Below are 12,778 nucleotides of genomic sequence, written 5' to 3' on the forward strand. Positions count from 1 at the left end.
GAAGTTTTTGTATTTCTATGCACGTTTTTGTCTTTTTTATACAGCATCAGAGTTTGGAATAATCAGCTGTGACTGTTATAATAGAAACCAGATTATTGTCCTCTGCAGTAAACTGGACCTTATGTTTTTTGTTGCTATTATTTGTTTAGAAGCTGAGGTTCTTAAGGAGAAGAAAGCTGAGCCAGTGACTCCCAAAAAAGGTATCCTTTTAGCTTTTCACCTCTTTCACAGGTCTTATTTTTCTTTTAATTATCTAACATGTAGAACAGCAGTATTTCAGTGGTTTCTCACCTTTTTATAAATATGATTCAATTTAATTGGGGCATTTATTATTCTAGCAGCTGTTACCAAGACAAAACCATCACCTGCTAAAAAGAAGAAAGGTATACAGCAGAATCGTGTGTTGTTTTGCTGTAGAAACATCACACGCAGCACTGTGCTGATATTAATCCTGTCACATTCAAGCCACGTCACATCACTGACATGTAGCTGCTGACGATATGCGTCGCTGCCACGTGATAATGACCCAACTAAAAGTATCATAATCTGTTTTTATTTTGCTTAAATTATTATGTTACCGCTGAGTTTTGTCCTTTTCAAGTTGGTCATTTTCATGTTTCAGCATTCCTCAATACATGCTTGATTGACATACTAAGTATGAATGCTGTTTCACAGTGTCTTATTTTCTGCAAGACTGAACCTAAAATGTCTTTACTTAGAGCCAGCTCCCATTAAGACAAAACCAGCCCCAGCTAAAGGTAAGACCAGACTTAACTTTGTTAATCATAATTTTAAAATGTACTCAAGCTTTTGATTTTCACACTCTTTTCTCTGTTACAGAGGCAGAAGCACCACACAAAAATGTTACTCTAACAAAGGAGAAGGTGAAGGTGGTGCCACTGAAGAAAGGTGCATCTATTTGTTTAAGCAGCTGGTCTTGTGTGTTCACCACTATGCACTGTTATTATGCAAGCTTTTTTAAATATATATTCTTAAAATTATTGAATACTTTCTGACTGTTTCCAAACTCAACCTGGCAACTTTTTTCCTCTCTGTTAGTGCCTGTAACTCCAAAAGTAAGAGCCAAACCAGAACCAACCAAAAAAGGTAAAAACAGTGACTGAACTTTTCACTAGTCAAATACTATCTACCAATATTAATACTAATTCTAATACATAGATTTAGAATTTAATAATGTTTTTGAATGTGAAGTTTTTGTATTTCTATGCACGTTTTTGTCTTTTTTATACAGCATCAGAGTTTGGAATAATCAGCTGTGACTGTTATAATAGAAACCAGATTATTGTCCTCTGCAGTAAACTGGACCTTATGTTTTTTGTTGCTATTATTTGTTTAGAAGCTGAGGTTCTTAAGGAGAAGAAAGCTGAGCCAGTGACTCCCAAAAAAGGTATCCTTTTAGCTTTTCACCTCTTTCACAGGTCTTATTTTTCTTTTAATTATCTAACACATAGAACAGCAGTATTTCAGTGGTTTCTCACCTTTTTATAAATATGATTATTTTTTTATTATTCTAGCAGCTGTTACTAAGGCAAAACCATCACCTGCTAAAAAGAAGAAAGGTATACAGCAGAATCGTGTGTTGTTTTGCTGTAGAAACATCACACGCAGCACTGTGCTGATATTAATCCTGTCACATTCAAGCCACGTCACATCACTGACATGTAGCTGCTGACGATATGCGTCGCTGCCACGTGATAATGACCCAACTAAAAGTATCATAATCTGTTTTTATTTTGCTTAAATTATTATGTTACCGCTGAGTTTTGTCCTTTTCAAGTTGGTCATTTTCATGTTTCAGCATTCCTCAATACGTGCTTGATTGACATACTAAGTATGAATGCTGTTTCACAGTGTCTTATTTTCTGCAAGACTGAACCTAAAATGTCTTTACTTAGAGCCAGCTCCCATTAAGACAAAACCAGCCCCAGCTAAAGGTAAGACCAGACTTTATTTTGTTAATCATAATTTCAAAATGTACTCAAGCTTTTGATTTTCATACTCATTTATCTTTGACAGAAGCACCACACAAAAATGTTACTCTAACAAAGGAGAAGGTGAAGGTGGTGCCACTGAAGAAAGGTACATCTCTTTGTTTAAGCAGCTGTTCTTGTGTGTTTTTTATGCTAACTTTCTAAATTCAGAATGCTTTCTCAATGTTTCCAAACTTAAACACTTTTTCCCATCTTAGTGCCTTTGACACTGAAACAGAGAGTTAAACCAGAACCAACCAAAAAAGGTAGAAACAGTCATATATGAGAACATTTTGTATTCAATTTTAATTATTTATCTACAGTACTGTGCATAAGTGTTAAGCCACCAATCATTTCTATATATTTTGCTTCCAAAGAACCAGACTTTTATGGAACTTTTTAAAGTCCTGTGTCTTTTCCCCTCACCCCCAACCGGTCAAAGCGGATGACCACCCCTCCCTGAGCCTGGTTCTGCTGGAGGTTTCTTCCTCTTAAAAGGGGTTTTTTCCTTCCCACTGTCACCAAAGTGCTTGCTCATAGGGGGTCATCTGATTGTTGGGGTTTTCTCTGTTTTCTCTGTATTATTGTAGGGTGTTCACCTTACAATATAAAGAGCCTTGATACAACTGTGGTTGTGATTTGCCGCTATATGAATAAATACATTGAATTGAATAAAAAGGCACCTTACTCAACTTAACTCAAGGGTTGACTCAATGTTGTGGCTACACATAACAGACAACTTAACAAAATATCTTTAGATCCTTTGCTTTCGATCAACCAGGAGACATGTAGAGGTGCTGGAAACTTTATTACTAGTCTGGTGTAAAAACAAATCATTTGTTCTCATTGTTTTTAGTTAAATCTACAAAAAAATGTAAAAAAAAAAAAACCACACAGCACAGTACTCTAGATTTTAACAGTCAGACTTTAAACAGCATTTTATTGTCTTTAAAACAGTTTTTGGTTGTTGTTTTGGATGACTGATGTGGACCTGTAAGAAAAAGTCATTAGCATTAGCTGTACTCAAACAGAAGGAAACTTACATTGAGCCTAAAAGGGAAATAGACTTATATGCTTTATTTGTTTTGTGGAGAATAAAAATGTTTGAAGCAGCTTTTCCTTTTTACTTCAGACGCCAAAAAGCCTGTAAGAGAAATTAAAATTGTCAAGAAGGAGGTTGCATCCGTTCTTAAGAAGGAACAGCTCAATGTTACAAAAGCAGGTGAGACTATGGTGGAATACCGTTTAATATATGTAAGGCATGAGACAACACATTTTCTCGTTTTCTCTGCAATGTGCAAACTAAAGCTATTCTGATGCTTAAAGATATGATGTCTCATTGATCTTTCAAGTCATTCAAGAAATACATTTAAGCATGTGCTAATACATACCTTGTTTGCTGACACTGACAGTGTAATGCCTAATGAGCCTAAAGATTTTCATGTGGCATATAAAAAAAATCAAAATAAATTTTTAATTCATAAGCAACAATCTTTAGAAATCAACGTCTTATTTTCCACTAGAAGCAGCTCCCAAGGAGCCTAAGAAGGAGCCAGCGCTAAAAGTAAAGCCTACACCTGTAAAACCAGGTAAGGCAAATATGTTGATGGAGTTGAAATCAATGCCCAAAATCTAATAAAAGTCAATATAAAGAGCCTTCAAGCATCTGTGGTTGTGATTTGGCGCTATATGAATAAATAAATTGAATTGAAAAAGAGGCATTGTGGCTTCACATAACAGACAACTCTTTAGATCCTTTGCTTTCGATCAACCAGGAGACCTGTAGAGGTGCTGGAAACTTTATTACTAGTCTGTTGTAAATCAAATGATATGTTCTACAAAAAGTGCCAAAAATAACACAGAACAGTACTCTAGATTTTAAAAATCAGAATTTCAGTAACGTGAAAGAGAATTTGAATTTTATACTGAACATCATGTTCTGTGTTTTTAACATCAGCCGAGGTTTCAAAACAGAAGCTCAAGCCAGTTCTAACCAAGAAAGGTAAGAAACAGTTATCCTTGAGTTTCATTGTGTCTTATTCCCTGTGACACTGAACTTAAAATTCCAAATTCAATCAAAGGCAAGTAGATGCTAAATGTCTCTGTAAATAGTCTAAAAACTATACTCAAGCTTTTGATTTTCACAGTCTTTTCTCTGTTACAGAGGCAGAAGCACCACACAAAAATGTTACTCTAACAAAGGAGAAGGTGAAGGTGGTGCCACTGAAGAAAGGTGCATCTATTTGTTTAAGCAGCTGTTCTTGTGTGTTCACCACTATGCACTGTTATTATGCAAGCTTTTTTAAATATATATTTTTAAAATTATTGAATACTTTCTGACTGTTTCCAAACTCAACCTGGCAACTTTTTTTCTCTCCATATTAGTGCCTGTGACTCCGAAAGTAAGAGCCAAACCAGAACCAACCAAAAAAGGTAAAAATAGTGACTGAACTTTTCACTAGTCAAATACTATCTACCAATACTAATACTAATTCTAATATATATAGACATCATGTGTTAGAGTTCTATCTATATTTTTCTGAATGTGAAGTTCCGTTGCTATTATTTGTTTAGAAGCTGAGGTTCTTAAGGAGAAGAAAGCTGAGCCAGTGACTCCCAAAAATGGTATCCTTTTAGCTTTTCACCTCTTTCACAGGTCTTATTTTTCTTTTAATTATCTAACATGTAGAACAGCATTATTTCAGTGGTTTCTCACCTTTTTATAAATATGGTTCAATTTAATTGGGGCATTTATTATTCTAGCAGCTGTTACCAAGACAAAACCATCACCTGCTAAAAAGAAAAAAGGTATACAGCAGAATCGTGTGTTGTTTTGCTGTAGAAACATCACACGCAGCACTGTGCTGATATTAATCCTGTCACGTTCAACCCACGTCACATCACGACTGATTCGCTGAGATGTAGCTGCTTCGCTGCCACATGATGATGACCCAACTAAAAATGCTCAAAGTACCACAATCTGCTTTTATTTTGCTTAAATTATTATGTTACCGCTGAGTTTTGTCCTTTTCAAGTTGGTCATTTTCATGTTTCAGCATTTCTCAATACGTGCTTAATCAATAGACTGAGTTTATGCACTGTGTTGCTTTAGTTTTGCAATTAGCTATCAGTGATGCCAGTCATCACTCTTCTCACATGACCTCTTTTCTTCCCTTTCTCTTTAGAAGCTGAGGCTAAGCCAGTTCCTGTTAAGAAAGGTGAATTGCTTACAATCCATGGTTATTATTTATTAAAGTGAATTATTATTAACACTTTCATGCGTTTTTTTTATCAGAGCCAGAGGTTACAAAGGAAAAACTCAAACCAGCTCTTGAAAAGAAAGGTATGTGTTCGATTTAAACTCTTTAAATAGTCACAAGCTAGGCAATCTATACTTTTTTATTCATATTTTATTTTTGTTATAGATCATATACACTCTATACTGTTTAAGTAGTTCTTTAAAAAAAGTTGAAAATGTTATTTTTCTCGGTTTTACAGCTCCTAAAGCAGAGGTCGAAGCAAAGAAGGAAAAGATTAAATCCCTTCTAAAGACAAAAGGTAGACTGCCATTGCCATCTGCATGTAGATACTTCTTTATTATGTAGTGCCATTAGAAAACTATCACAAAATAATGATAATGGTGTAGATAAACACTGATTATCTTACTTATCATACCTTTTTGTTTTACTACTCAGAGCCAAAAGTACCAGAGGTAAAAGCAAAACCAGCTGTAAAAAAAGGTAACTTATAAAAATCTTTGGTGTGATTGGCAACAAGTAGAATCATTGTTTTGTTCTTTAATGACTGACCTAGGAATCCTCTATAGAAGAAATCTACCAGTGGATTTGATTTAATAATGCGCAAAAACAGATCGTTGGCTCTATCGCAGCCACATGGACCCCCAAGTACTGCGCAAAGTCAGAAGCAAACCAAAGAAAACTAGTTTCTACTAAGGAAAAGTAATGTTTTGTATAATTGAAATAACATAATATGCCTATTTCATATCTGAAAAGATGACAAAGCAAACTAAAACTGTGTTCTGGCTGTTTGTAGAATGGACTAAATCAGTAATTTAAAAAAATAATTGAAGCGTTCACACTGCAAAGTGGTTTGAGCTGCTATAAGTATTGTTTAAAAGTAAGCTAATTGTGGCTTCTGCTGTAAAATTCTTCAGGTTGATTGCTAAAGTCTGACCAAAGTCTTTTTTTTACAGAACTGGAAACTCCTAAAGAAAAGGCCAGGCCTGCTGCAGCAAAGAAAGGTACAGTGCAAAGTTTTACACTTTATTTATGACACAAATTTGAGATTTTCTGATGTCTTAAATACACTGAAATTCTTCCACCAACTGTATGTTTTATTGATTGCATTTTTGTCCCTGATGGCACAGCCATGTTGAGGGAAAAGACCAAACCAGTCCATGTGAAGAAAGGTACATGTGGTGCTTCAGTGCAGGCAGCACTTCATACTTCATGTAACCATCAGTGGTAATCTGATTACAACATGAAGGCCCCTCTAAATGTAGAGAAGTAACTCAGAGGGGAAACAGCTATTTTGCTTATAAAAATTAAGTAACCTTTAAACACGCTGCTGCTGATAGTTGAGAAGATTTTCCTGCTGGGTGTGAAATAGTCAACCAGACATCTAAGTAAAGAGCTTCAAATGAAAATCCAAGATTAGTAAAGATTATAGGCAACTGAATGGCCAGCAAGAAAATGATCTCTAAGTTAGTTAATCTGCCATCGATAAAATATTTATAGTTTGATGTAAAAAAAAAAGAAAAAAAAAGCTTCACAGTAATTTTTATACAAAGCATGCATGCAGGTAATTAGCACAAATCTGATAATGTACTGCCACTTTCTAATAAGGCCTCATACATAAAGGATTTATAGGTTGTAACTACTAACTTAATCATGAATAAATATTTTCTAAATAATTTCTTTAAAAATGATTTATGAGCTATGCTTGGAGAACACAGAGTCTGAGAAATCTGGCTGTTGATGTATTTAGTTATCATTCTGTTATGAAAGTTGACGAAACTTTATCAAATCTGTAGTTAAACTATGAAACCAAGCAGATTTTCATCTATATCACATGTGGCTCTTTTTGTTATCAATTGATTCAATTTAAAAAGCCACGTCTTCACAATCTCACCAGACACTTTATTAGATACACTTTGCCAGTAACATATAAAGCTCCACTTTGCCTTAAGTGCAGCCCGAGACTCGGTAAGGTGCTGGAAACATTCCTCAAAGATTTTGGTTGTTAGCATCAAACAGTTGCTGTAGTTTTGTCAGCTGTACATCCATGATTCAAATCTCCCATTCCACTACATCCTGAACGTGCTCTATTGGATTGAGATGTGGTGGCTATGGCGGCCGTTTGAGTACAGTGAACTCATTGTCAAGATCTGAGCTTTGTGACATGGCAAGTTGACCTGCTGGAAGTAGCCATAAGAAGATGGGCAGACGGTGGTCATAAAGATATGGACATGGTCATTAACAATACTTAGGTAGGCTGTGCTATTTAGGCAATGTTCAGTTGGTACTAAAGGGAAAATCTCTCCAATACGATTACACAAGCAGCAGCCCATTCTTCTCCATTCTGGTCCTGGTTTGAACTCCAGAAGGTCATCTCCCTACACGTCTAAATTGCTGCCTTGTGATTGGATGATTAGATATTTGCTTTAATGAGCAGTTGGACGGATGAACCTAATGAAGTGAGAGTGTATATACCAAGCAGTAGCACATTATAAATCTTAAAGGTTACTTTATTAGAAAGTGGTGCTTCATTTAACATTTTTCTCTGAGCTTACTTTGCATCACTTTTCATTCTGCGCATTCGCTTTTCATGAGAGTTTTTAAGTCATTCAGTTGCATTACATCTGCAAAAAAAGAGCCCTCTACCCTTTACCGAAATTTTCAAATCACTTATTTTAAAGCTTCACCTTTTTCTTCCCACCAGTAACATATTTTTATACATAACTGTTGTGTATTTCATGCCTGTTTGTGTTTGCTTCATGTTTGTGAAACAGAGCCTCATGTTTTAAAAGAAAAGATAAAGCCCATTGCAACGAAGAAAGGTATGCAGTCAGCTTGGAGAAACTAACATAAAATGTAGAACACGCAGTCACTATTACTGAGTTGAAACCACTGTTCGAATAATTAGTGAACAGGGTGAAAATAATCCGCGACTATCTTAATATTCAGATGTTTCTCAAGCGAAATATTTTTACACAAAACTCACAAACATTTTCCTTTTTTAAAGAGAAAACATAACATTTAAATGATACATATAATAACACATTTTTTATGGCAAATACATTCAACTTAAACACTTGAGAAAAACTGTTTGACTGTTTTATGTCTTGCTGCCTTTTACAGAGGACAGGGTTCTCAAAGAGATACAAGAGCCTGCAAAGAAAGGTTTGTTTGTGACGCCCTTCATTTCTGAGTATTCAAAAAAAAACTACATTATAGCTTTTATTGACTGTATGCAAAACTTTTGCAGGAAAAACTGCTGAGAAGAAAGCTGAAAAGGAGGAGAAAGTTAAAGGTATCACGTTGATCCTGTAATTTAGAGTCATATAACACTTTATTGATTTGTAGTTAACATTATGTTCACATTTTAACAGTGGAGCCGTCTCTATCGGACAGCTTTCTCCTGGAAGGTACGTGCAGATTTTTAGAAAAAAATGTTGCAGAGGGTGCAAATTTCAGGCACTTTTCTTTCCTAATGCTAAAGAAAAGGGAAGGAACATACTGTTCTTCACTGTTTTACCTCTTCACAGATGAGCTGCCCTATTTCCAGTGTTTCTTTGTGGATGAGGACGAGGCCCAGTTTCCGTTTTACGCCTTCTCGCCGCTGCAGATTTGACACTTCAGTCTGTGGTCTGACATTTACAATTTAGTCAAATTACCGATAAGGACGAGGTCACCTCACACCCAGTACTGTTGAAACACGGGTGATGCTGTTCGCCTTGAGCAGAAATCCCTGCACAGCAGAAGATGACGGGTTATGAGATGGACCATTTTTCTTTCCAGAATTGGTTGAGCTCTCGTACCAAATACATGCAGTCAGTGTCATTCCTTTTTTTTCCCTTTTTTTAAAATATTTTTTTAAGTAATAACTTCTTTTGCATATTTTAAATAGAGCAATTTACTACTTCACTTCTATGGTTTCAAACCCTTTAATATATTTACAGCTTACTTTATTTTCTTATAAAAGCAATGGTGCAGTATTTTTAAAGTAGCTACAAAGTGTAGAGTAGCTTACACTGTGAGGTTAACAGGGTACAAAACTGCTACAGTTGCTACTCCAACACAGACCCTCTTAGCCCACATTTACTTGAAAAGTAGTTTGCGTTGTAATTTTACATCTCTGTGGCTTCTTTCTTGATCATGTTGCTCATCCCACCCTTTATAGCACTTGTTCATGATTCTCTCTCAGTTTCCTATTGTTCTTCCCAAATGGGGACACAACAGATATCATATCATTACTGAATGACTTTTTTACCTTTTATTTTTGTTTTATGCATCAAAAGGAATGACCATGCACTGTATATGAGAGCTCCCAATCTTGCTACCTGAAACATTTAAAGTCTTATCAAACTGTACCATCTGGATATCTGCACCAGCTCCTCGTTATTATATTGGTGCTAGTAAGAGGCATTGCCTGAACTCTCAGAATGAGGATTGAGTTCAGTTTTTTTTTTTCCGTTCCTTTCAATCTATCAAAAACATCAGCAAATCAAGCGTCAGATTTATTCTGCAAATTCCTTGATTGACCAAAATCACACTGTAGCTGACTTTGGTCACTGCTGTTGCACTGTGTGCACACAGTAGAAGCTAACGTACTGTAGAAACTTATTGAGCAGGTTCTTATAAACAAGAATGCAAGCAATATTGCCTAAATACGCTATGGCAACATTAAGATAATATTAATGACGACTGTATAATGACATCTCAGATTCATGCTGCTAAAATGCAGCATAATACAAACAGGATTTCTGTTATCTGAATATCCTTTACTTGATAATGTCTGATGAACACAAAAGCAATGTTGGTTGAGTCTAATGTCAAATTTTACATTGTTGATTACACCGGCACACTGTGTGATCACATTATAAGTCGCTGCAGAAGGTGTCACATGTTTGGACAGGTGATCTCAGATGTAAAACATTTCTCAGTCTGCTTTTAGCAGCTACGTATGGCTACATTGTTGCATTTGCTCCATATGTTGCACAGAGAGCAGTTTTTACATCCTGTGTCGCTAATCCTGAAGCTTAAATGTAAATCTGCTTATCTTTTAAAACAATACCAGTGCACAATTTGTCAGTCTAGGAATAATGAAAGCTCACACTCTGCAGCTCTCAGTGAGCTCAGAGTTTAATAGCGATTCATCAGTGTCACTGATGAAGTTTTGGACACTTTTTACCAAACTATTTTGATTATTATCATTATTATTATTTATGGTACCAAAAGATAAATAAACTTGTTTAAACTGTATATTAATGACTCACGTTTACCAGGTGAACATGTGCAATACTTAGATCAGCGATCAAAGCACATTTTGTTAGTCTAATAGTGTTTTAATGAAGTATGCATGATGTGTGTGCTTTTGTTTTATGCTCTTATATTTTTATGTGGTTCCCCAATAGTGTGAAGACAGGAATCAGTGAATTTGGTACCAAAAGCTGATGTGTGTCACTGAATGGTGTCGCTAACATCATACAGGTTGTGTTAAAATGCTCGTGATGTAAATAGTTAAATATACAGAAAAACTGATTGTTTTATCCCTGATTCATTATTCCTGAAGCGGCTCTTCATCTGCAGTAAAAACCACAACGTGTATCATTTGTCACTTAAACCCTTGTGAACAGAACAATTAGGCATTAAAACATAGCAATGCAAGTGTTTTGACTTTTCTTTAAACATACCAACATTTCTAACACAAAATTGAGCTGAGGTCTTTTTTATACTGTATATTTTATGTTTAATGCATGAACTTTTTTTTTTAACTATCTGAATGTGAAAGTATTTCAGTATTTCATCTCAAATCGAGATAAGTATAAAGAAAAGGTGTCTGTTGTGCAGGAGGGGTCATCTCTGGGAGCAATTATTTTTTCCCTGTAACAAACTAGGAGTCATTTCAGGATCGGGCAACTGTATCTGACATGTAGGAGAGAAAGGAAAGGTCCAGAAAAACAACCGAGCAGAGATCAAATTCACCAGGAGACTAAACGCACGAGCAATGAAAAGCATGAGCGAGACGGGACATCGCGGTGTTTCTTTTCATTGTTGTGCTGCTGATGCTCACATGTACTTCCCTGTTAAACCCACTGATCCCGGCGTGATGAATTCCCTGCAGGACTGACCATGTGATTTCAGAGAGTTGATGGCAAAACATTTTCACCTGCTAATCCCCAACCTAACCTGTAACCTGATTATAGAAGTTTTTAGCATCAGCAGGAAAGAAAAAGTCTGGTTTTAAGCCATTTGCATAAAACAAGTGTTAATCTACTTAAACTTATTAATAAAAACTGACTTTTCACCTGAATTTCAATGATTATTAATATTAAATGTACTGAAATTTGATTAAAACCCATTAATACAAGGCTAACCTTTATGTTATTAAGCCTCACAAATTCTATTTATTACCTCAGGGTCTTGCCTGTGTTGTCAATGGTAGCTACATCCCTGATGAGTGTGTTTAAGTTAAAGATTGTAGCAGTTAGACAACTGAACCAAAGAGGATATACAGTAGATGGTCAGGTCTTTATACTCTATTTCCCTAATAAGGCCAGAGAGGGGTTACTACAGGTCAGCTTACACCACTGACACAGATTCCTCACAAAGAGGAAACTCCTGCTGCTCTCCCAGGCAGAGTATAGCAAACACTGCAGACAGAAGACGCTTAACTATTATCTCTCTTTGGTTCTGCTACACAGAATGCGATAAGCTCCCTTTTCTATGTGATTATGCCACTGTGAAATACTGAGACTCCCCGTGAGCTTGTCTTCTCACTGCATGCAGCCTAAATGCTTTTCAGTGTTGTATAACTGGAGCAAAAAGACAGACTTTAAATTAAATTAATTCATCTGGCCACTGCCAAATGAGTTCCACTCCAGTTACCACAGCTTCTTTGTGTTACGGCCTATTCAAAGGTGGCCAGAAACTGAACAGCGTGTGTGTTGAGATGAGAAGAATGGCCACTTGTAGTCAGTGTTCAGTAGGCTGGACACAGCACAGAGCTGAAAAAGGGAGGCTTTAGCATCTTAAAATGTGGGAACTAAAACAGTGTTAAATAATATTTGTATTAGAGATATAAAAACCCACAGCTGGACAAAGGTTTGCTGCAAACTCTAACACTAGAGTGACTATTGCATCCAAACTGTCTACATCCTGCGCGGTGTCCTGTCTTATCATCACGCCAGTGGCAGCATTTAGTCACGGTTGGTCCGCACAGCATCGAATGATGCTTCTACGTAATGACACCACAACTTTAACCGGATTATCTTGAGGCGAGTGACATCACCACCCCCACCCTCCTCTCAGCTCCTCGCCATCTCTGACCATCTGGGGGTTACTAAAGGGCATTCACACAGCAAGTTCAACGGTCAGACTGGCTGCTGGTGCTGCATGGTCGGCTCCAGCCTGCACCGTCACCCTGCAGCTGTCACCTGTAACAGACTCTGACGGGGACCGGACTGTTCCCACGATTGAAGCAGACATATATGAGCAGAAATGTGGAATTGCATTCAAAGGAAAAATGTCATAAATAATAGTGAG

The 12,778-nt window shown here is 36.4% G+C and overlaps 1 protein-coding gene across 1 annotated transcript in view; it reads left to right on the forward strand.

Moving 5' to 3' along the window:
- si:ch211-266g18.10 (trichohyalin) overlaps positions 1-10,900 on the forward strand; it is a 31,403-nt gene extending 20,503 nt beyond the window's left edge. The window contains exons 32-59 of the mRNA XM_025901155.1: positions 150-200; positions 339-383; positions 720-758; positions 841-909; positions 1,060-1,107; positions 1,358-1,408; positions 1,536-1,580; positions 1,917-1,955; positions 2,038-2,100; positions 2,210-2,257; positions 3,124-3,213; positions 3,515-3,580; positions 3,949-3,993; positions 4,156-4,224; positions 4,377-4,424; positions 4,566-4,616; positions 4,755-4,799; positions 5,177-5,209; positions 5,287-5,334; positions 5,490-5,549; positions 5,687-5,731; positions 6,205-6,252; positions 6,379-6,420; positions 8,023-8,070; positions 8,372-8,413; positions 8,499-8,543; positions 8,623-8,658; positions 8,779-10,900. Of these exons, the coding sequence (XP_025756940.1) occupies positions 150-200; positions 339-383; positions 720-758; positions 841-909; positions 1,060-1,107; positions 1,358-1,408; positions 1,536-1,580; positions 1,917-1,955; positions 2,038-2,100; positions 2,210-2,257; positions 3,124-3,213; positions 3,515-3,580; positions 3,949-3,993; positions 4,156-4,224; positions 4,377-4,424; positions 4,566-4,616; positions 4,755-4,799; positions 5,177-5,209; positions 5,287-5,334; positions 5,490-5,549; positions 5,687-5,731; positions 6,205-6,252; positions 6,379-6,420; positions 8,023-8,070; positions 8,372-8,413; positions 8,499-8,543; positions 8,623-8,658; positions 8,779-8,864 (1,445 nt within the window). The 3' untranslated portion in view covers positions 8,865-10,900. The remainder of the gene's footprint in view (positions 1-149; positions 201-338; positions 384-719; positions 759-840; positions 910-1,059; positions 1,108-1,357; positions 1,409-1,535; positions 1,581-1,916; positions 1,956-2,037; positions 2,101-2,209; positions 2,258-3,123; positions 3,214-3,514; positions 3,581-3,948; positions 3,994-4,155; positions 4,225-4,376; positions 4,425-4,565; positions 4,617-4,754; positions 4,800-5,176; positions 5,210-5,286; positions 5,335-5,489; positions 5,550-5,686; positions 5,732-6,204; positions 6,253-6,378; positions 6,421-8,022; positions 8,071-8,371; positions 8,414-8,498; positions 8,544-8,622; positions 8,659-8,778) is intronic.
- The last annotated feature ends 1,878 nt before the right edge of the window (positions 10,901-12,778 follow it).

The sequence above is a fragment of the Oreochromis niloticus genome, linkage group LG19 (genome assembly GCF_001858045.2).
Source record: "Oreochromis niloticus isolate F11D_XX linkage group LG19, O_niloticus_UMD_NMBU, whole genome shotgun sequence".
NCBI lineage: Eukaryota > Metazoa > Chordata > Actinopteri > Cichliformes > Cichlidae > Oreochromis > Oreochromis niloticus.